This window comes from Dermacentor variabilis, chromosome 7 (genome assembly GCF_050947875.1).
Source record: "Dermacentor variabilis isolate Ectoservices chromosome 7, ASM5094787v1, whole genome shotgun sequence".
NCBI classification, from domain to species: Eukaryota; Metazoa; Arthropoda; class Arachnida; order Ixodida; family Ixodidae; genus Dermacentor; species Dermacentor variabilis.
In genome coordinates this window covers 90,667,288-90,692,328 of record NC_134574.1, presented here as the reverse complement: position 1 = coordinate 90,692,328, position 25,041 = coordinate 90,667,288, and the positions used below count along the sequence as shown (strand labels likewise).

At 47.4% G+C, this 25,041-nt stretch overlaps 1 protein-coding gene across 1 annotated transcript in view; it reads left to right on the top strand.

Moving 5' to 3' along the window:
- Nucleotides 1-4,462, top strand: part of LOC142588736 (scoloptoxin SSD14-like) — a 120,299-nt gene extending 115,837 nt beyond the window's left edge. The window contains exon 12 of the mRNA XM_075700553.1: nt 4,219-4,462. Within this exon, the coding sequence (XP_075556668.1) occupies nt 4,219-4,407 (189 nt within the window). The 3' untranslated portion in view covers nt 4,408-4,462. The remainder of the gene's footprint in view (nt 1-4,218) is intronic.
- The last annotated feature ends 20,579 nt before the right edge of the window (nt 4,463-25,041 follow it).

Here is a 25,041-nt window from a genome sequence, read left to right as displayed (position 1 = left end):
CCGTCGCTCGGCTGTTCTCCACGAACTTCACGACCTCCACAGGGCCGGTCACCTGGGTCTGTCACGTACCTACGACCGGATCCGCCGACTCTTCTTTTGGCCAGGGCTTGCTCGCTCCGTTCGAAGATACGTAGCTGCGTGTGAGAAATGCCAGCGACGCAAGACACCATCGACGCTCCTTGCTGGGGACCTCCAACCACTCGACATTCGCGCGGAACAATGCTTTCGGGTTGGTTTGGACTTACTTGGCCTTTTTCGTCTTTGTGCCTCTGGAAACAGGTGGATCGCTGTGTCCACGCATTGCGCCACACGCTACGCCATCACTCGAGCGCTTGCCACAAGCTGCGCCACAGATGTCGCCGATTTTCTTCTACGCGACGTGATTTTATTACATGGAGCTCCGCTACAACTTCTCACAAACCGTGGCTGGAAATTCATATCAAAAGTTATCGCGGACATCCTGCGGTCGTGTGCCACGAGGCCCAAACTATCCACGTCTACTATCCGCAAACAAATGGCCTCACGGAGCGTCTCAATCGTACTCTCACAGGTATGCTCGCCAAATATCTCTCTTCAGACCACACTGACTGGTACCTCGCTCTACCGTTTGTCACCATTTCTTATAATTCCTCGCGCCCCGACACAGCCGGTTATTCCCCATTTTTTCATCTGTTCGGCCGAGAACCAGCACGGCCCCTCGACACAGCCCTCCCTGTTCACGCGGCACCGCCCAGTGAATATGCCCTTGACGCCATCGCCCGCTGTGCCCACGCTAGGGAAATTGCCCGTGACCGCCTTCTGAAATCCCAAGAGAGTCAAAGGCGTTTGTACGACCAGTGACACTGAGAGTACACTTCCCGCCTGGTTCTTTGGTGCTTCTATGGTCTCTGTCACGTCAGGTCGGCCTGTCAGAAAAACTGCTGTCTCGTTACACCGGCCCATACAGAGTGCTTCATGCTGTGATTCCTGTCACCTACGAAATCGCCCGTGACGCTCCATCTGCTTCCCAGTCCAGTGATATTGTGCATGTTACACGAATGAAGCAGTATCACCCTCCCATTGATGACATTTAGACGCTTCGGGACGTCGCATCTGCCGCCGGGGGATTATGCTACACGCGTGTGGTATTTGATTGTTTGAACGAGGCTCGTGGGCGTCACCACTCGAGAAAAGAGGAGGAAGAACGCTCACTGGCTCTCGAGCTGTCGGCTGAACTGGCCAGTGCTGCATTTTCCCTTGTAAATATATTTTGTAAATAGTCTCCAGTTTTAATCCTTCGTTCGCGTTACAATATTGTTGTTGAGATCTATGAGAAGGAAGAAATTAGGCATACACGATTTCCTTAGAAAATATATGTTCATATGTGTTCTGAAGTGCTGTGTTACTTTTGACGACATTTGCAAGATTTTCCTTAATTTTAGCGCCACCAAAAGTTACCAAACGGCGCTCTTATACATTGCTGAGCTTTGTTGAATTTATTATGAAGTACTTTTAATTTTGCCTGAGAACAGTGATTAAGATGGAACAATGAATTGTGTGCAGATGCACTGATGCAGCATCCTGTATTTTTATGCCTCTTATTGTTATCAAAACGTGCTTCACTGGTTTCTCGGCGCCTGAGCCTACAGAACAGAATAGGCCAAATTTGTGAGAGATATAATTTTCATACGTTGACTGCAATAACGTCAATAAACTCAAGAACGTCAAGAACTTTCAAGCAGCTCCTCATTCTCCTGACTTTATACTGTCGATGAATATACAGTGTCACGTTTCAATGACGGCGGATGATCAGACGGCACAACTGCGTATCGCAAAACCAGCTCTTTAGTTGGTGAACGTTTGCCCAGAAAAGCAAGTAACGCTCAAGCGCTACGATAGCAGTGAATTGAGTTGTCAATCATCGAAATCTGATCCCAGGGCTGAGAGCCTCTGCGGTTCAAACATGACTCCTAGCACATTACACTACCATCACTGGTGCTCAGGTGTCTTGCAGAATGTGCAACACAAGGTTTGGCGACCGCATAAACAATAGAACAAATCGGCAACAACATTTCGGAGACTTCGTTTACAGGAAGAAGCTTCTTGCGCTGAGCAACGACTCTCTAATTTGTTTAAGCCTGTGAAAAGGGTCACCGTAAAAAGAAACAGGTAATTGTGTGAACGTACCCCTTTTAAAAGGCATCGTCTCGATGTTGGAAACAGCACACGGAGGCGAAAATAATCAAACGTACAACAAATAAAATTAAGCTAACAAAGGTGTAAATTCCCAGAGTTTGTTAGCGCGCGTCGATTGCATTAAGAGGCACCACGCGAACGACTTCCGGTCGGGCGTGGTGTCACTGCGATTGCGTTGTGCCTTATGGCCAGACGTCAGATCCGGTGTGCTTATACGTAGAACTCGGTAAGGACCGAAATAATGTCTAAGTGGCTTTTCAGTGAGTCCACGTCGGCATACTTTGGTTCGGGGTCAACGTGCTCGCCGGCGCTGGTGTGCCACGTGGCTTCGTCGAAGACTGTAGCTTTGGCTGTCGGTCCCTTGCTGGTTCTTGATGCGCAGGGCGTGTTCAGACGTACAAAGTATTTTTTTAGATAGAGCTGGGGAAATTTCGAGCAGGAAAACATAATGTACAAAACGTGCAGAGTGTTTTTGGGACTTGCAGAAGTTTCTAATTAATAAAATGCTTGACGCGAAAATAAAACGTCGTACACCACCAAATTTTTTTTGTATGTTTCGAACCATTAAAACTACTGGCTCACCGAAACTTGGGCTGATCTGGAACAAAGTGTACTTTGAAAATTTGCGAACTTTGCTTCTTCAGCATGCGTCTCTCACTGATAACTAGTAGGCGCCTTGGTGGGGTAATTTAGCTAAAGCGACAAGGCTTAAAAATTTTCCGGGAAATCAGCAGTCAGGTTGTTGAAAAATAAGATAAACCATGAGGAGCTACATTACTCATATTTTTCGTATTAAAATCCCAAAGGCGCCAAATTTGCAAGAAGAACAACTAATTGGCCAACTTTAGGAGAATTTAAGAACAAATCATCGCCGATTTAGTAAACTTTTACAGAATATTCTCGCTAATTGATAAATCTTGCACTTCGAAAAGCTCTCGCGTTATCTATTTTAAGAGAAACATTCTGCCTAGTTTTATAATCCTTTATGGTTATCTCTGTGCTCTTGGCAGTTCTAATAAAATTGAAAGTGCATTCATGTAGTATTCCGAGCTTGTTTTCGTTTTAGTTAAGAAAAGTGGCTGATAATCCTTGCCTCTTTTGAGCAACGGAATTCGCTCAGCCCGGGTTTTCAGGGCTTCTGTCCCCGTATTTTAACTACAGTACGTTAATGCAGCAAGTACGCTAGAGCGTTCATAGAAAGCTGTTTATGGCAGGTCTGGGGAAGATGTTTTTGGCACTACTCTCAAATTAGACAGGTTATCTGAAACAATAATTGTTCATATGAGCAATGCACCAGCCTAGTGGGGGAGTGCCATGACGCCACTGCAGTGGATGAGTAAGTTGGGTGTGATCAGATAAGGGCAGTTGCGAAACAAATTCCAAATAATTTGTATTTCACTAAAACGTTTACATTAGGAAAAGGAGCCCTTCCTCGCAATGGAGTCGATATTGCGTTATCGATGTACGTGTTTGCTTGACACATAAATAATCTTACCATATGCAGACCAGAAATCTCGTTATCAAGTCACAAAATGTCGGTACTCGAAAAGCGTCTGGTATAGATAATAGCGTTATTTAAACATAAGTGGTTTACTCTATGTCTATGAACCCTCTCACCGAATTAAGCTGAATTAGGTTTAACCTCGTAGCGCGGCGCGGACGTAAACAGCGGAACCTTTTTTTCCAGTGACAAGGCAAGAATTGCGTTGAAGGCTTGTGCGAGGAGTGCACTCTTTCTACATGTGGTGTAATGTAAAATTTGGCCAAGAAATTTACTTGTAGTACACTGCGTGGTTAACGAGCCCAGATCTGAAGAAGTTGTAGATGCACAGTTTTACGCATCATTCGTCCCTGACTGATTAGTTCGCTGTGCGCAAATGAGGCAAGGAATTACACTTGCAAATTCTAAACATGATGTAGACGGTTCTTGCACTTTAACACTCTTGCACCTATCCCAATCAGCCAAGCACCCAATCAATACATCAGTATTTTAATTCAAGTCTTAAAGCAGCGTTTAACGAACTGCCCCCTTTGGGATTGCAGGCCACGGCCAGTGGAATATTTGCCAAGCAGCCCCTCGTGTCGTGGCTCGCCCCGAACGACAACGTGCACTGCGATGGCACCAGTGACGGCAGGAAAACGACTATGTTGAATAAGTTGAACGCCATGCGTGCGGAAGACACCTGCAAGAGGACAAAATATTGCAACGGAGAGAGGAAGTTAGAAAAATAACGTGCTACCAAGGAGCCAAAATAAAAAAGAGACAGAGAGAGAAAGAGAGAGCAACATTGGAAGACCAACTGATCCTGTTTGTCGTTTTTGTCAGTTTTACCGGTAAGGTGTTAGTGCGGCTGAAGCGCTCAATAATATTCTGGGCTGTTTCCGTGGTTTTCCGACACAACTAGCGCAAAGAAGTTTGCGTATTAAAGAAATGTGGGATATGTAGGGGTGGATGGCAGGCAAACTTTCAGGTGTGTGAATTTTAAGGAATAATTGTTCATTGATAAAATTTCGTTCTCCGCTTGTTTGGAAACCTAATTGCAGAGCTGCCATGGCCTAGCGCCTTCCTCTAAACTGCAACAAATGTATCATTCGTCAAGCAGGCACCTGAATAAATGTTAGGTGAAGAGAACTCGGCAACTAAGTAGACCGGTATAAGCCAGATGGTTTCTCTGTAAGTCACTTATAGGAATGACAAATGTTCGCCCTCATCAATGATAGGGCCCTTATGTGCAAACTTAGGCCCGGGCTATCCTTTCAGATAGTTGAACGTAGGACAGAGGAGGGGGGGCTATTCTGCAAATGTGCACGTAGAGACTTGTCAACTTCAGCTTCTTCTGAAGTGCATATTGGCGGGGCTGGTGTGCCAGCTAGAAACAGGCGCGCCCAGCAAGTTCGGTTCTCGCCCGTAGAGCTTCAGCCAATCAGAGTCGGTCGACATGGAGAGCCATAATATAGTCAATTACGGAATACCTCGCCTGATATAATGTTTTGGAGCGGAGTGTATCAAGAAACCTGCAGGAATTTAGTGAAAAAGAAGCGAATTGTTTAGCGCTAACCGCGCTTTCAACACTTGATGGGCATTTATGAACCAGTTTTTTTTTATTCACAGCATTTAGCACCTGATTGCTACGTCTATGGTATAAGCGTAACTGCCTAGTGCCCCAGAATGAACAATATTATGTGCTTAATGCGGCGTGATTATGCGTGTGTCTTCGTTTAACCGTGTTTCTGCTGCGCTTCCGGAACTCTTCGCGTCGCCATGCCAACATGCCCACATTGACACTCCCACTATAAGCGAAGGCCATTACCAGCGCTTTCACTATAAGGTGGACACAGAGAGCTTACCTGATTGAGCTAATCAGTATTACGTGCTCATGCATAGCAGTGTAGCATATTGCCTATGCCTCGCCTTTTATTTCAGCACACGCCCCATCTCTAAGCTGTATAATGACCTACGACGGTAATGACTCAGTTTCTCACGATCTCATACCTGAGCGAGAAGTGCAGGCAAAGCGCCGGTGGAAGCAAGCCAACCCCACTTTCAAGCGAAGCCAATCCGAGCCAAGCGCCAGCAGCGCAAGCTAACCCTAAGAGGAGGAGGCCGAGCAGAGACGTCGACGCAGAGAGATTCCGCTCACGCAGGCTGTCGATGGATGGTTGAAGAGAGAATTCCTCCAATTTGAGTGCGGCCACAACTACAAGGTCTGCCATAGACTGCGGTTTGGTGACAACCTCGAACAATTGAAGAGTGTGCGCAACCCGGAACAGAAGGTCGCATCTAGCAAAACGACGACAATGACAAAGATTTTCATGAAAATTGCGCTAATCACGAGTTCAAACTTGAGAAAACGGCCACAAACTTCCATGTTTAGAGAGTTTTCACTGCGTGGAACTGGTTTACTTTTTTTATTTCAACCCAATAAATATCTCTGGCTTTAATCTTGGGAAGTTAGCGTTTCTATCTGATTAGAATTTGTAGCTTCTGGATGGTGGCCGTTACTAGAGCGTCTCACTGGAAAATTATCTTGGTATTTCATGCTGGCGTGATGACGTGCTGAGTCATTTCCTGATTTCTAAACGCACGCACGCACGCACGCACGCACGCACGCACGCACGCACATACGTTGATGTAAAACGGAAGAAATGACCAGGCCCATCTTACAAATAACGGCAGTACCCAAGTGACACCACTTGCGTTAGCGCAAAAACAATATAATAATATCGAGTTGTAATAGTGCAAACCCAAAAGCGATAACAGGGAAATATTTTGAAGAGTGGTTTTCTGTGTAACTTACTTTTTCCCCTACGCGGACATAATGTTCCTTGAATTGGAAAAGAAAAAAAAGTACTACACCCGTGTTTTTCTTTGCTAAGGTACAGTAAGAGCCGCCTCTTTCCACGTGTCACTTAAACTTTACACAGAATGCCTTGGACCATGCAATGCATAATGTTCGCGTGTGCTCGAAGGCGCAACTTAGGTCCTTTAATGGCTTTAGTGGCTTCAAACTCTAGCCCGGCCCGGGCCCGCTGCTTAAAACCTGGGTAGAACCCGGGCCCGCCGAAGAACGCTTCGGAGGGCCCGGCCCTAACCGCGGGCCAGGCCGGGCCCGTGCAGTGCTCTACCGTAACCACACGTGCGGAAATTATCAGTACCCGCCAGCTGTCACAACGAGCTTAAGCGTGAGTGTTAACCAACGTGTTAACAGTCGTCTTGGCATCCTTTTCTTGCAGCTATCAGTCAACCTGCCTGATCGTTTTTCACTCTTTTTTTCTTTTTTACGTATTAGCATTTACTGTTGTGATAGTGGAAGAAGGAACCATTGTCGCTTTCCACGGCTAAGGGTGGCCACTCCCTTCTCATGCATTCAAGGCAACTGTTACACCTGCTTGCCATAGCTCCGTAGCGACTACGTAATCAAGTAAAGCGGCCGGGAAGGAAGATGAACCCAGTGGTGGGGGAAGGGCTGTGGTGCGCTGCAAAGGATCAGTCTGAGCTTAGGCGTCTTCTTGAAGCCATCATAGAAACGAAACTTTTTATGCTGGCGCTTCTGGAAAGGCACATTCCGTACATTTGCAGCTGACTGGATAGTTTGACATTACATTAAATTGTGCTAAGTTGTTTCCAGACTTTTGCTTCAGAACAAATTGGCCTCATATTTTTGTGAATATTTTCAGCCATGTCCTCTTCTCAAGCTGCCAGTTGTAGACTTAAATGGAGCAAGGAACTGCCCCTTGCGTTATGTGCACACTTTAGTCCCTGATTTCTTACTTCACAATTTACATGGAACTTTTAGAGAGATAACTCTACTCTCTAGGCACAAACCCAGAAAACTGCTGGTTCCGTAAATCCCACTTTGAATCTGAGCCAAGGTCAAACTGAGACTTAGTCTGCCACTACCGGCGGCTGCAGCGTACGCCGCGTGGGTGCCCATATCTTAGAACTGATCTGCGATGTGGACAAAGTGTGCCATCTGCTGGTAGTTTCGTATACGCTGTGCTTTGGGCACTTAGTTCGCGCTGAATGAATGAATAGAATTTATTGATAGGAAAGACAGAGAGGTCGACCTGAGCTAGTGCGCTCTAGTCTGCTACTCTGCACTGGGGAAGAGGGAAGGGGAGTGAATGTATTGGAATGGATGATGATGATAAGAGAAGTGGTGAGTGCTTATGTACATGAGACAGTTGCCTCGCTAGAGCCGCTCGTCGAGCTTGGTGTCCTGCAGAAACTCCAACAATACTTTTGTTGCACGCATTGAAATTGCAGTGTCAGGCCATGGGCCGAGGATAGCTTCCTCCGACAGTAGTTGCCTGCCAACACTGGCTAAGAAACTGTCTAACGTCCTTCGCTCAAGCATATATGCTGGGCAGTCGCACAGTACGTGTTGCAGTGTTTCGGGCATCTGGCAGTGTACACAATCAGGGCTGTTCGATTGGCCGATGAGGTGTGCGTAGCGACGGGTGAAAGCAACGCCGAGCCGAATCCTGTGTAGCAATGATGTTTTGCTCCGTGTAAGCTTCGGAGGCAAACAGAATTTACCGTCTGGGTCAATCATATGTAGACGTCTGTGAATGTTATCAGAGTGGGCTCTGTAAGCCTTTGTAAGGTCATGCATGAGTGGCTTGATCATGGAGTTGGTGTCAGGTTGCGAGTAGGCAATCCGTACTTCATCAGAGGAAGAGGAGGCCGATCTTGCCTCACTGTCAGCAAGTTCATTACCAAAAACACCACAATGGTTAGGCACCCATTGAAAGGTGATCACGTGGCCACTTAACTCGGCACTGTGATAAAGTTCGACGATTTCCAGCACGAGCAGATAGTATGGTCCTTTGTTTAAAAAGTATTTTAGCGCCTGTAGCGCTGATTTGGCATCACACAATATTGTCCATTTATGGGGTGTCAGCGTTCTCATAAAACGGACAGCCTCCCGTATTCCCGCAAGTTCCGCAGCCGTAGATGTCGATTTGTGGTCTAATCGAAATCGTTGAGTAATTCCAAGTTGTGGGATGACAAATGCGGCCGTTGTGGCAGATGGCGTGACCGAACCATCGGTATATACTTGTACAGTCCCACTATATAAAGTAAATATATGGGACAGGGTGAGCTGCTTCAAGCCAATGGAGGAAACGTGAGATTTCTTCCTAATTCCGGGTATCTGAAGCCTCACTGGTGGTCTTGGCAATGTCCATGGAGGTGTCGCGGGGATGTCAGTCGCCTGGAATCTTGCAGGTACAATGCTTGCGTGACATGCAATAGCTTTAGAAAAAGCACAGTCAAGGTTGATGCTTGGAAGCGTTGACACTGGATGGTGTGAGTGTCTGGTTAGCAGGCGAAGATAGGTTCGCACAGGTTCACAAGACCTGTATGTGTCGATAGGACAAGCCCGTGCTTCCGCTATTGTGCCCTTAGTTGACGTGCAGCGTGGCAAGCCAAGACATATCCGTAGTGCTTGAGCCTGAAGGCTCTCCAGCGTGCGTATACAAGATGACCCCATGTTAGATAACACAGGCATGCTGTAGCGTATGTAGCCCAAAAAAAGAGCCTGGTACACTTGGAGCAAACTTCGCTCAGAGGGGCCCCATCTCAGTCCTGATATTACACGAAGAACGTGTATGAAGTTAGTCAGTTTAGCCTTAAGCGCAGTAACATGTTTGGTCCAAGAAAGACTGCGGTCTATTATCACGCCAAGAAATCTGTGGCGGGTGACTAAAGGAAGCGCCGTTCCGTCGACAAAGATTGGATAATTTGACATCGATTTGCGCGTAAATGCCATGACTGCACACTTAGTTGCTGAGAGTTGCAGGCCTCTACGGCGCAAGTACTTCGCCGTTATGGTAACCGCACGTTGAGTTCGCGCTGAAGCGAGACGCAGCATGAAGGTCGATTACCTCGCTGTTGCTGCCGCGCCGAGCAGAGTTTGTGTGTTTTCTTGTGGTGGAATTGCAGATGAGGCAGTTGCTGACAGCTCCTAGCAGCGACTGTGTCCTTTCCCAAAGGAAGCAAAACTGTGCTATCGTTTGACCAACTCGCTTACCGCGTTCAACCATGGCAATTCTCTTGCTCCTATTTTGTCCACACAATTTATAAATCTGTCTCTCTTAGATAATACGCATTTCTTTGGCCCATTACTCAATTCTTTGCCTGCGCCTTCGCGGTAGAAACATTTAAACGCTTAAGCCATGCATTTATTTTGATCCATTGTTCTGAGTCTTCACCCAAAACTAATTTTTGCCCTCGGACTTCAGAAGAGGCGCAACGCGTGTCTCCCTTGACTGCCTCATGTTGAGACTATAATGCGAATTGGCCCGCTGACCTTGGTACAACTTCCAACGCCGAAAAGATCTATCATTTTAAGAGCATAATTGCACATTGATGGCGGGCGCTGGACTAATACTTCTTTCGAAAATCTTCGCGGTCACTCATTTTTCTCGCAGCGAAATTTTGCTATGTTTATTTACAGCTGCCTACCGCTTGCCCTTCAATCTCGTATTTTCTTGATGGAAGTTCCAAGAAGAGTTTCCTGCCAGGCACCTAAAAGAAACATTTCGTCTCTATCTTTCATCGTAATACTGCTCTTAACGCCTTAATTACAACGTCACTGAAAAGGCCCTCACGTAGCCATAGCGACATGACAATGAGCTTGAAGAGAAAATTAGTGCCCTCCACTCCGCGCTCTCAAATGAAAAACTCAGCTGCTCTCCAAATTAAAATCATACAAACAAATCACTGCACATGCAGTGCCAAGTAAGACAACAAGGCCCAATACTTACTTGAAAAAGGACAGCGCGACCGAAAACAGTGTGAAACACACGACTGCCCAAACGAGCACAATTGTGGAACTATACACACACCGCTTTCACACGGCAGCCACAGCGGCAGCCGCGGCAGTCTTCGCTACAAGCTTGGTCATGTGACCAATGTGACGACGGTATCGTATCGCCACCTTGCGTAAGGTTGGATTGTGTTGACGGTGGTTGACGGTATTTAGTTGACGGGCTGTTGAAGCGCCGCGGTGTGAGCGCTTGGTGTGCGCGTTGGCGTGTCGCGCGCATTGTGCGCTTCTGTGTATCGACTGTGAAGAATGTAGCGCAGAGCCAGACGCCGCCCTCTCTTATACGTTCTTTCGCGCGCTGGCTCGCTTGCTCGATATGCCGCTCCGACTCAAACGAGAGCAGGGAGTTGGCCGTTTCCGTTGCGTATTTCGCAGGCCTTTCCTGCGAAAGTGCCGCATCATTGTGATTAGACGATCGGCGCGTCTGGCCATGCCTGATCACACCAAGTTATGCGCCCAAACGTGTCGAGACCATACGATTGAGTCCCGTGAATATTAAACAGAATAGCTCACTGTCTCCGGCTATTTTTATGCTTGTTAAGAGGTCAGTGGGCGGTCGTAAGTACTGTTGATGTGAAAGGAACACGTTCGTTCGTTCTTTTGCTCTCTCGCCAACTATATATCACCCGCTCTCTCTCGTTTTTTCGTTCGCTCGCTCATTCGGGCTATTCACTTGTACTGACATTCATCGACGGTGGTTTCTGCACATTATTTTTGTATGCATTGTGGTCACAGTAGAATTCACCGCAATACTTTCTGTAGAGCACTGTTCCTACAGTAACGGATGTACCGATGCATTCCTTCGGTGCCATCGAAAGTAATTTCCGCTTTTTAACTCGATCCCTTTATTCGTGCGTAATATAGAATAAGCCTTATAAATACACGGCATGAGAATGCTTACAAAATGAAACAGGGGAAAGATTAATATGCCATCGATAAAATACAACTCATTGTGTAAGAAACTGTGAAAAAAAAAACGCGTAAAAAGAAAAGAAATCAATGAGGTCGGGCACTCCGCTCAGTGTGTAGCAGCTCTTTGAATTTTGCCGCGTATCCTTCAGTGTTCCATTCTAAGATAGTGCGCGGCATGAATACATTTGCAAAACGATGAGAGTGACATATCGATCCTTTCACGTTTGCACTAGTGGTAATGACAAAAAAATTACTGCAGGGCACTGAAAGAAATCGTCAGAAAGAATTGAATGGTGATAAAGTTTATGAAAAAGCCAAAGCCATTGAAGAAGAGGATGCGCTGTCAGAACCAGCACTAACACCCGCATGGTCTACTGATTGGCAGCGCTCCTCCGAAGTTGATGTGGTGCCGTTGTCCGTGTCACAAAGAGCGGATTCAATGTTACTGCACTCGCGCACCATTCCTTCATGGCCTGTTGCGGTGTCAACTTCGTTTGCAATCGTCCGTCTTTTCTGACCTGAGGTCAACACCACAAAAGGCTTCTTTTTCCTAGCCGAACTCATGCTCATGTAGGGCGAATACAGCAGCAATTGACACCAGTGCCACTTGATAAATGGAGAATTCTCCCGCCAATAACGGCGCCGTCGAATACCCATCACGCTAACTGAACAGATACAGCCATACTCATGAAAACGTTTTCGAAACGTATTCACCCCTGGTCTTTAAGCTATCCTGTTTGCGACGTTTTTAATGCGTCGAGTTTGGTCAAAAAGCTGTTTGAGACGTTGAATCCATTAATACGACGTTTTGAAGACTTTGTGTGCTACCTGGGAGAGGGTGACAGCAGGAGCACGAGCACACCAGGCGAGTACGCTACGTCTTGGTGGTGGCGTGGTACTGACGCTGCTAAGTAGTTAGCGAGGCTGTCGGTCTAGTACGTGCAAGCTGGCGTGCATGGTCGGGCACGGCGATGGCGTCGCGCGCATACTCCCTTGTTGGGGTCACAGCAGCAAGAAGTGCGGTATCAAGGGGCAAGGTTGATTTTCAACTATGAAATACATAAAATTGAGAAAATTCCAGGATCTCGTGGTGAGAAGAAGGCAAATGTGACGTAAGGAAGGGCAATGTTCCAATCATGGTGGTCCTTCGAAACGTACATTGACAGCATTTCTCTGAAGGTACGGTTCAACCGCTCAGTCAGTCCATTGGTCTGAGGATAGTAGGAGGTGGTCAAGTTGTGTTCAGTGGAGCAGGAACGTACAATGTCTATGATAAGTTTCCACAAAAAGTTATGACCGCGGTCAGTAGGCAGCTATCGCGCGGCGCCGTGAAGCAAAATGATGTCGTGGAAGAGAAAGTCTGCGGCGTGAGTAGCGCAACTCGTCGGGAGAGCCCGTGTGATGGCCTATCGGGTGGCGTAATCAGTTGCAACGGCTACCAATTTGTTGCCCGAGGATGATGGGCGAAAGGGGCTAGGGACATCTAATCTGACTCGGAATAAAGGTTGCACAACGACGGTGACCGGCTGGAGATGACCGGCAGGCCACCGGCGCTGGCAGGAATCACAGGCATCAACATAGCGTCGAATGGAGTGAGCTTGACCGGGCCAGTAGAAGCGGCGGTGAACGTGGTCGTACGTGAGAGATATTCCAAGGTGTCCTGCAGTGGGTGCTTCATGGAGCTCAAATAACACAGTCCGTCGTAAATTTTGGGCACGACAAGAAGATCAGATCTGTCAGGGAGGAAGTTCCTGCGGTACAGAATGCAAGTCCTGGAGGATATATCCGTGAAGAAAGGCGTCGTTAGGTGAAGAGAGCACATGCTCGATGAGCGCTCGCAGCGATGGGTCCCGGTACTGCTCATCGGCGATGTTAGCAAAGGCGGATATAAAGAAAATGCCGTTGGCGGTGCTACTGTCGGCGGCGCCAGGCTGGGCGACTCGATAACGGGACAGATAATGAGCGTCCTCATGGAGATGGCCAGATCTATGTACGATTGAATACGAATATTCTTTTAAGTGTACCACCAAGCGACTAAGTCGTCCTCTAGGATCTTTTAGAGATCACAACCAGCAAAGCGTGTGATGGTCTGTGACGACGGAAAATGATAGGTCATATAAGTATGTCCGGAACTCCGCGACCGCCTACACTAGGGCCAGACACTCACGCTCATTGATGGAATAGTTGCACTCAGAGCTTGAGAGGAGCCTGCTGGGGTAAGCCATAACACAGTCGTTGCCGCGCTGACGTGGTGCTAGTACTGCGCCGATTCTGTGGTCGATGACATAGGTAGGAACTTCGGCAGGCGCGGAAGGATCAAAATGAGCTAGAACGGGCGCCTTGGTAAGAAGGTGTATTAGATGCGCGAACGCAGAGGCCTCGTTATTGCCCCACTTGGAAGTGTTGTCTTTCTTCAAAAGATCGGTGAGCGGTCGTGCGATGGCCGCGAAATTTTTCACGAAGCGGCGAAAGTACGAGCATAGGCGGAAAAAGCTGCGGCCATCCTTGGCAGACTTCGTAACGGAGAAGTTTGCAACAGCATGAATTTTGGTCTGGTCCAGTTGCACTCCGTTCTAATGAACGAGATGGCCAAGTACGTTAATCTGACGAAGGCCAAAGTTGCCCTCTGATGCCTTTAGTTGCAGGCCGGCTCGACGTGAAACGTGTACGACTGCTGAGAGGTGCTCCAGGTGCGTGGCAAATGTCGTCCAAACAGTAACGTCGTCTAAGTAGCAAAGGCATGTGGACAATTTGAAACCATGAAGATGAGAGTCCATCATGCATTCAAATCGGGCCCGAGTGTCATATAGACCGAACGGCATCACTTTGAATTGATAAAGACTATAGGGTGTTACAAAGGCTGCCAATTCGCGGTCTAGACCGGCCACGGCAAGCTGTCAGTAGCCGGAGCGAAGGTCATTAGAAGAGAAATAGCGAGCACCGTGGCGGCAGTCAAGGGCATCATCAGTGCGAGGTAGGGGATACACGTTCTTTTTTGTAAGCCTGTTAATGTGCCGATAATCTACGCAAAATCGCCATGAGCCGTCTTTCTTTTTAACCAAGACAACAGGTGACACCGAAGGACAACACGGTGATACAATAGTGTTCTTGGCAAGCCTTCTGCGAACTCCTTCGTGGATAGCTTGACACTGAGCCGGCGATACTCGGTACGGGCGACTATGAACAGGAGGGGCATTGCCGATGTTTATGCGACGTGGTACAGCTGTTGTCGGTGCCGAAGGGAAATCAATAAAGTAAAAAAATACCCCGGTATTAAAACAGAAGGCATTAAAGCTTATCAGCGTGCTCGGACGACAAGTCGGGCGCAATAATTTTTCTCTAGGTCGGCTAGAGTACAAATGGCAGACTGCGATGGTAGAGTAGCGTCGGTCGAACTGTCGTCGTCTACAACAGATGCTATTCTGTAATCCTCTAAGGTGCTGGCTTTATAAATGTGGGCCCACTGCGAACACGCAAGCTGTTTTCGAGCAATTAGATAAACGAAGCTACCACATACTTAGAGAGGCAGTGGTGCTTACTTCCGCCCAAGTTATATTTTTACAATTTCCCTCTTGCCTAGCTTTTGTAAGCTTTAACGCGAGACCGTTAAGAACCCCATGTTGCAGCAAATTCGGTGTCGGTGCCGCAGTCGGCGGGAGGTGTTCTATTACCGTAAATTTCCGTATACATTTAGGTATATTTATGTGCCATGCCTTGCTCTACGGCATGCGGTATATGCGGGTTATAGTGCCACACCATTTCGTACTAAAGTTGCTCATACCTTGTAATACTTTCTTGACAAATTTATTACTCGGAATTTAGAGAATGACAGCCCACAAACAAATGTCATGAAAGAAAAGATCAACAGCGCATGCCTTTTGTGTTAAATCTTCTTAGACATAAAGAGTAAACGTGCGAAACAATAACAGAAACCTGAAACTTATTTTTTTTTTAGCGCGGCTGTCGCTTTTGACCGCAACCAGCCCACGGAAGAGGCGGAGTTTATACCAGAAAGCTCGATTTCGTGCGCAACATTCACCGCAAGCGTTTGTCGGTAAACATTACGATCGCATAAGCTTTATTTGCGGGGAAGTGTGACAGCTGTCAGGGATCTTTGAATGCGATCGCGTTGCGCTCATAAAGGCGGAGCTTCAGCGTCCTCGAATTTTTTTTTTATCTGTCTTCAAGTCATGGACCACAAGCTTCTTTGACACTCCCCCGTAGTGGGTAAACGCCATGGCGTAAAAAGCAGGAGCGTGGTCCGCGTGTCGCGTGTTGAGCTCGAACAGAACAAGAAGGGATCGCTACTGGGTCACGCATCGCCGATTCTCAGGAGTAACCAACAACCACGATCGGAAATGACAGAGGCCGCGGCAGATGATGGGTAAGTGAACATGTCTGTGGCAAGCACTGTCCTGGGTACGGAAACAGATACGGGTCTCACAGTGTGCACTTCCGATCGCGATGGAACACGATCGGCATAAAATTTCTTGAATGCTACGGGACCATTTGCGTAAATACTCCGGGAGGGATCCAATGACGCTAGTGAAATTTCCTGCCGATCAGGCTCAATGGCAGCCAAACTTGCCCGTGCGCGAACCGTATAGGAGTTGCCGCTCGCATTTTGGGAAAACTCTAATATAGCGAGTTATAGACTACCCTTAAAAGTTGAGTATTTAATAGCGGCTATGAGCTATAAACTCGAAAAAGTATCGCTTACTTAGAATTCATGTCTGAAAGCGTGAGGGTGGAAACGCTTTATTCGCATTGAATACGATATCGCTCCGCTGTGGTGTTCGGGATATTGTAGAAGTCACTGCGAAAATCCCAATAATATGTTGGGGGGCTAGAAGCTGCCTATTCCTTACGGAGTTGCGCATACGTAGACACACTGCACAGAACGACATAAGACAACGTTTGCAGTCACTTCAAAGTGCCTTTATGGATTTCCGGGGTTTTAGCTCTTACGTTTATGCTATGTAACTGCAAAAATCATTAGAGGAAAGTCTGACGCGCGCGATTGTTTCGGTCTCATGTGAACGAAGGCTAGTGCATGAAGTTGTCTGGCCTTCGTGCATGCGGCTTGAACCATTTTCCGAACGTATTTATCGCGCTGCATTCTTTCTAGATTTCCAAGCAATAATGCGATTCGTGACACTGCAAGACAATTATCTCTGTACATGCGTAACAACGGGGAATGGTTCGAATGACAAAGCGTGGTCTCGTTAGTGAAAAAGAAAATTTAGGATGTTCACTGCTAAAACCGCTGTCTAATTATATAAGGCACGTAGCAGAGAGGGACTTCATAATATCTTTTACCAAGTGGGGTTCTTCAACGTTAACCTGAATACGGATAACGTGCACGTGAGTTCACACGCGCAGTTATTCACCGTGATGGCTTTCTAAAATGACACGTAGTATGCTGTCGGTGTATCATCTTCACTGCCACGGGCAACGTGTGCATACACGAGGAAGGAAAGCTTAGGACGCCCCCGCCCCACTTGGCTGTGTTCACGATTGTCGTGGTCGCTTGAGACGCTAATGCACTCCGCATCTCACCGTGCTAGTTCTTCACAATGCTGCCGAGGATGACCTCAGCTCAGTTATCTAAGAGCACATGAGCGGATTTCAATTTAACCCCCATCTAACAAAGTGTGAATGATCGAAAACAAACAAAGCAACTCTTCCAGGCTAGGAAGGCGACGGCAAGAAAAATCAATGCAGTAGGCTTTCACGCGGGACTGGCTGATCCACAATACATAAACCTCCCGTACACACACGCTAACGCCAGAATTCTTTACAACAGTTATTTCGTAGAAACGTTTATGCATGACTAGGCTGAGCTTGATCGACTGGAATATATTCTTGGAGTTTCGGTAAAACTTCATTTGGGCCTAGTTGGTACATAATTATGAACTTAAACTTACAGCGCCAACACCTAAGACGAACCACAAAAGGAAGATACGACACACACTGGCGCTGAGTGCACAGCGCAAGTGAAGTTTTTATTCGTGGAGCACGCGCGACGCAGAAAACGTACAGCAATGATGGAACTATTGCTTACAGCGTGATTTATGTTGTTTTATTTTTTATTTTGAAAGAGCTCAAAGGCCTACGAAGAGGTGTGGAGTGAGGGGGTCATATGGTACAGTTTATCACAAGATACGATCGGTACAAAGATATCGATGCATAAAGATAAAATGGTAAACATTAGCCCAAAACGATGAAATTTACATATGTACAGAAAGAAGTAAAAAAAAAACATTTCCGACATCTTCCTTAGGAACGAAGGTAAGGACAGGGTCATAATCGCTTTTCAGGTGAGTCCTTATTACCGACTGACCTGTTAAGTGTGTGATAAACGCCATTTACTGTTTATGAACGTAATGAAAGTAATCGTCTTCTCAAGCGCATTCCTTGTGGCCAAAACCACTCTCCTCACAGAAACATGACTTGGCATCCCCTAAGTGCACCTTTGAGGTCGGTACTTAATCTTTATGTAAATTAGTGGTATTCAAAGCACGTTTTTCCAGTGCCTTTCGTTGTCTGGGACGACAAAATGGTCTATACCAATGCCTCCTTTACTAGATGCCAGCCGCGTTGCTCGCTTTCCCATTGCGGCGGCTGTTCCCTTAGTTGAAGTTAGTTCAGCACGTATTCCGTGAGGCGGCGCTCGTTGCCTTTTCAACTTCCGGCGGATGTGGCAGCAGCGGCTAAATGCTCCGCCGGCGCTTTATATGCGCGGGCGTCTGTTAGCGAGCGTTATTGCGGGCCTCCGAGATGGCAACAGACGCCATGGTAATCTCAGAGGCCGAAGCACGTGATCAAGGTTGCAGACGTCCGCCACAAACGGCGCTCGTTGCCTTTTCGCGGAGGAGAGAAAAGGGAGAGGGCCAGGAACCGAGTTTACGGACAACGCGGCTGGCATCTAGTAAAGGAGGCATTGTCTATACTATGAAGCAGCCAACATTACGCTGAGCTTAAGGCCACCTTATAGCTCGATGCAGCGTGCGCGTCGTGCGCGTCAGCCAGCGTTAGCTGAGATTGGTCATGCCAGGTTCGCCCGGCGCCGCCAAGACGCAAGCTCATTTTGTGCGAAACTGGGAGCTTGAAGATAAGAAAATGCGAGCTTGCTGCAATGTGCAGGGGAACGCGCCGCCACGAACGACGAGACGCCGACGATTCGCGTAGGATTCACTGGCGTGTCGTCGTCGTGCATTCGGGCACGCGCGTCAACGCTACGTCGGACTCTAAAGGACGCCCCACATTTAGCGTTCTCCCGGCGTCGCTCAACGTCGACGCTGAGGGCGGCGCGCGCAAGAGACGCCAGACCTCGCGCCACCGCCGGAGGCGGCTCGATGAGCGCAGACCAATCAGTGCTGGTCCGCGTGCCGCTCGTGTGGCTGGATACTCTGTCTGGCACGCGTTCATGAGAGGACACTGAGAGACGCAACGCCGGAGAAGGCCGGCGAAAACGCTGAATGTGTGGCGGCCTTTAAAGGGCACCCGTTCCTAGGGCGAGCGTCGGGGTTGGCGCAATCGAGCGAACGAGCGCAGCAATGGATAAGAGAGGGAACGCGCAGCGCAGCGGGGGATAAAAGACGCGAGGAGAAAAGCAGACGAGGCAGGTGCAGCGGAAGCGTGGAGGCGGAAAGTGGGATGGGGTCATGGCGAAAGCGTGGTGCGGCTCGTGCAACGACGATGGCTACGCCATGGAGCCAATGTTGCACGCGTCGTCTGAGAGGTCCGTCTGCGGTGCGGCTGTGAATCGCGCCCACACGTGACCTACGTGCTGCCTCTCGCGATGTCCAGATTGGAGACGCAGTCGAGCCACACTTCGCTCCGTTAGCAACGTGTCGCGCGAGGTAGGTTGTCCGTGCCAGCCAATGTATCGCGCAATGAAAACAGAGAGCTGCGGTGAAATTTTGCAATACGGTGTTTCGCAATCGCCGGCGAATTAATTAAGTTTCGTGAGCATTCCGCCGTAGTGCGAAGCTTTGTTTCTGAGAAGCAAGTGTGCATTTCTTTTGTGGGTGCGTGGTACGTACGGGCAGGTGTCAATTTTCCCGTTCTTAAAGGTTCCTCCACCTCGGGAGATTCCGCAGAACTTATTTGCCATATTAACACGACAGCGTTAAAGAGCCCGTGTCACAGAAAATTTGGCGTCGGCGCTGGACGTCGCTTACGCAAAAATAATTGCGAACGAAATTATGAACCACGCATACCCAACCACTTCCCTACCACCAAAGTTGCCCATACCTTGCCTTTCATTCTTTACGAAGTTATTCCTCGGAATGTTGAGAATGGCAGCCCACAAATAAATGTAATGAAAAAAAAAACACCGACAGGGCATATATTCTATGCTAGCTCTTCTCAGGCTGTAATATTAAAAGTGCAAAACAATAAGACGATATCTACCCACACAAGAGGCCGAGTTTCTACCAGAAAGCTCACCTTCGTGCATAGCGTTCGCAGCCAGCGTTTCCCGGTAAACGTTACGGTTACTTAAGCAGCAGTTGCCATAAAAGCATGAAAAGCAATAAGGGGCCCTTCAACGCTATGACGCTTCACTCGTAGAGGCGAAGCTTAAGCGTCCTCCAAATTTTTATTGTTTCTGTGCTTCGAGTCGCCGATCTACTCGCCCTCCTTGTTAGTTCAGATGGTAGAGCGACATATCTTCCTTTAAATACGAAGCCTTGTTTACCTGTGTTTGTGTTTTCTTTTTTGGCTTCATGTTGAACAAGGGTGGGTGACATTTCTTTAATTTTTTTATTTACATAATACTGCAGGCCTCATGTGGTCCAAGCAGGAAGGGCAGATAACAAGGCATATTTACAAAGGCCATAAAGTTATTAGATAGACAAAAGGTTTGACACGTGACACAAATGAGCGAAACAAGCCAAAGGAAATACATTGCACATCGATCGGCACATCAAAATTCATTGCTAAGATTTGTTTCAAAACTGTCACTTGAGACAATCTGTTCAGGCAGTGCATTCCAATCGTTTATTGTGCGCGGAAGGTATGAGTATTTAAACAAGTTTGTTTTCGCAAAATATGGTGTTAGGGCATGGGTATGTTAGTGACGGGTTTTTTCGTGTAGTTGAAGGTGTTACATAAGGTGAAGAAGAAATTCCAAACTTTCCCTGGATGAGTGAACGAAGAAACGTTAATCGAGCAATTTTCCGTCTTATATGAAGAGGTTTAATTTCGTTGGAGGCCATTAAAGCAGATGCGGAATCAGTCCTCTTGAATTTATTGTAAATGAAGCGCACAGCGCGTCTTTGCACGTTTTCTATTTTTGCTGTATCTTTTTTGGTGTACGGGTCCCACACTATAGCCGCATACTCAAGTTTGGGCCGAATAAGAGAGTTATAGGCTAATAGCTTGACGTGACTGGGTGCTCCTTTGAGCTTGTGTTTCAAAAATCTAAGTTTTTTTAACGCAGATGAACAGATGTAATCAACATGGTCGCTCCAGTTAAGCTGTGAATTTATTAAAACGCCTAAATATTTGTATTTTTCAACTTCCGAGATAGTAGTGCCGTGAGCAGAGTAACTAAAGTGGGTAGGACGTGTCTTTCTTGTCATGCGCATAAGCACAGTCTTATCAGAATTGAAGACCATTCCTGATCTGTCACACCACGCCACAATTTCGCGGAAAGCATCATTCAGTAATATTTGGTCAGCCACCGAACTTATTGGGGTGTGCAGCATGCAGTCATCGGCAAATAAACCAATTTTAATATTTCTATCAATGGAACACACAATATCGTTTATATAAACCAAAAATAACAGTGGACCTAGTACACTTCCTTGGGGCACGCGAGATGTCACTGGAAGTAACGTGGAAGAGATGCCACCAATATCCACAAACTGTATTCGATTTTGTAGGTAGGAAGCAATCCAGTTTACTAAGGTCAAGGGCACGCCTATTAATTTCAGTTTTTCAAGAAGTTTATTATGTGGAACTTTATCAAACGCTTTGCTGAAGTCTAAAAAAATGATGTCCAGTTGTCCAGATTTATCTAATACGGAACTAAAGTTATGGATAGCAGTAACCAACTGCGTGACAGTTGAAAAACCTTTTCTGAAGCCATGTTGAAATGGAGACAAGCATCCTTTAGAGTTTAATATTTCAAGTATGTGGTTAGCCATAATGTGTTCGATTAGTTTGCAGCAGGTACTCGTCAAAGAAATCGGACAGTAATTGCTTAAACACGCGCGGTCCCCTTTTTTATGCACAGGCACAACTCTGGTTGTTAGCCAGTCGGGGGGCAATGTAAAAGACGATAAGGATAAACAGAAAATTTTTGTTAAGAAATGAGCTAATGATTCAGCATAATGGCGTAATCAGGCGTTTCGTATGTTATCTCGACCATGCGAAGTTTTGGTATCTAACCGGAGTAGGGATTCAACAACGCCTTCGTAGGATACAGTGATTGATTCTTCAGGTGTAAGGTCAAACACAGGTTCGTTGGCGCTTTCTTCAGAAAATACAGAATGAATGTAGGCATTGAAATGCGTAGCAATTGATTGAGGACACGTAATCACGTTGTTATGCACAGTTATTTGATTTATTTGCTTGTGGGAAGTTCGAAGGTGATCCCAAAATTTATGGGGATCATTTCGTATAAATTGTGGAAGACTCTCTGTAATGTTTTTTTGCTGATATATTGCTAGAAGAAAGCTCTTCTGCTAAAACAGTTGACTGACTAGAAGTGGCGTTCTAGCTTTTTTCAGCCGTTTAAGCCTTCGTTTTAGGTGAATAATGTGCAGATTTCTCCAGGGATTTGCTTTCTTTAAGCACTTCTTCTTATCGGGTATGAAGCTATTGATACAATATTTACAGTGTTCCTTGAACGGGTTCCATAACTGTGTGACACTGGTTCCCTCAAAGCTTTCATAAGCCAATTCCAAGTAATCAAGGGTGGATTCATCCAGTGCTTTTGAATAATCTTTTACGTTCTTATGCTAAGGTTTTATGAACCTTGCTCCATCGTGGGGAGTTCTGAAGAACAAATTTGCCCCATCCATTGTCCCTGTGCTTCGGACTGTCGATTAATTCTGGTCGCAAGGATTCCACTTCCGGCCGCTGATGAGTACGGTCACGCGATGTCGAGCTCTGCTCGTCTACACGTTGCGGACTATGAAGGCCACGGTAACACGGCTATTCAAGAAACGACGCAGCCCTATCAGATTATTTTGCCGCGACTTCGATCAAGTGATGCAGCACTGCATACAGTTTTTTTTTCAGGCGGACGTCAAGGCGCGCCCATATCATGTCGAAGCTTTGGAGGAGGCACTTATTTGTTTGGCTATGCTTCCCGAGGTGGTTGCCTTGGGGGCTTACCAAATGTATCACGTCTGGGCAGTTCCAGTGAAGAATGCGGGTGGCTCGCTGTTGGCGATATAGCAGTCAAGAATCGCCGTTCATGGTACTCGACCCCTGTGACCAGGATACGCGACCGAAGATTCATTCGCTGTGGCACAGCGTCCATGAAGACGTCGTGACAGTGGCCTTGACACCCTACTGCAAGATGAATACAGAGCGGTGGCGAGTGCAAGGCTTACGGACAAGGGTTCTTCAACACGTACGATGAGCCTCAAGCTTAAACCGGACGTCACAGTGGACGACCTCCAACATGAACTACGGATTGCCGGAGACGACACCCTTGTTGTCGTGCCGGCGAGAGCACCGTTATGTCTACGTTGCAACGGAGCAGGTCTCATCCGGAGAGAACGCCGTGTTCTACGTTGCGCTGTGTGTCGGCGCTTTGGACACGACGAGAGTGGATACTCGAGGACATATGCAACGTTGCAGGGCCTGTGGAGAGCGAGCACGTATCCGAGCACCTCATGGACGAAGTGGAGGCCGAGGAGGTTCCTAGCGGACGACGGGATGAACCAGCGCCCACACTGTGCCCAGCAAGCATTGCACCAACTGGCAACCAAGACAAGAAAGCCGCTTTTCCTGAAGCGCGAGCTTCGGCATCTGACACCGACGTTGAAGACATTGAGAAGCCTGAGAAAAAAATGAAGTGACACGGGTAAACAGGAGGAAAGCCGGGAGACCGACAAGTCGTCTAGGAGCAGCAAGAGGACACGGGAGGAGACGCAAGGCACAGAGGCGACAACGACGAAGACAACGGGAGAGAAACCAACGAAGTTGCACAGCGGGCACCGCAATTTGTGCAATCCAAAGCCAAATATCTCAAGTGACCGTCGCAGTGCCGACGTGCAAACACAACAGCAGCAGCTAACGCCGTCACTGCTGTCCTCCCGACCGCAACAGCCACAGCCGCCCCTCCCCTCCCCCCCCCCCCCCGCCCCCAAGCAGCAGCAGCAGCAGCCACTGACACCACATCCACGGCAGCAGCAGCGGCAGCTGTGGCGGCAGCAGTGGAGGCGCCACCGCCACCGCCGCCGTTGACCACCCCACAGTAGCAACAGGAACACCCTCCGTAGGACGGAGACTCGGATCGAAGGAGCATAAGAGGCAACATGTATCGATGAAAACGTATGTGACTCACAAGTGATGTGCACCCAAAGTGGTGCACGCAGTGGTCACGCCACTTTGCCCTCATGGCTAAGAGACCGGTGTTCTATGAACTAACGCGAAACCGCCACCACGCTGAGGATGAACGAGAACCAGTGGTGAGGACCCTGCGGTGCGTCTGGCCCTCTTTTTACATAGATGACTATGGATGTTGACGCACAACTACGTGCAGCAACAATCCACGTTAGAGGCCTTTCTGCTAGGCGGCGTCAGTACCAACTGCGCCGCATAATGTTGGAGCACATCTGAATATTATTGCCATCCAAGAGACGAAAGGTGAAAGTCAGAATCAGACCGACCGCGTGGTGATTCCGTTCAAAACATGGTACAATGTACGCGGGTCTCATGCTGTTCGGCCAGTGGGTTGTGCACTATTTCTCAGGAATTCTATTCCTAAAGCAGAAGAGGCGGTAACTGTGTTTAGGTCAGGCCGGTTCATAGTGTGAAATTTTTTTATACCGTGAGAGGCACTAGCGTGTTCTCTGTGTGTACGCGCCCAACAAAGTGTGCGAGCGCAAATATTTTTATGGTACCTTCATTCTTATAATACCCGTGACAGGACTATCATTCTACTTGGTGATCTTAATTGGGTTTGTAAAGCTCAAGACAGAGCGAAAAGATTACCTTAAAAGAGATCAGAGTGCCAATCTTACAAGACTGCAATCTCGAATATGGTGAATTACTGTCCAAACAGACAAAATTTGCGCCCTAATAACGGGAAAGCCACACAAGGCTCGATAGAGCGCGCGTTTCAATAGATCTAACGCGCATTTGCTCGAGTTATGAAGTTATAAATGTATCGTTTATTGATCATAGTTTTGTGATATTTATTGTAGGGTGTAAAGAGAAAAGGCCGCGCTTTAACTGGTATGTCTGGAAGCTAAACGATAAACTATTAAAGGATTTTCGACATAGAAAACGAATGTTATTTCCAGTGCACCAGCGTCTGAGTGCCACAAGTTTGTTTACACTGACACGTACGCCCACGGCTCCGCGTTCATTCAAACATATATGCTGGATTATTAACTACAAAGCGCTTAATTTGAGAATATTTCAAACACAC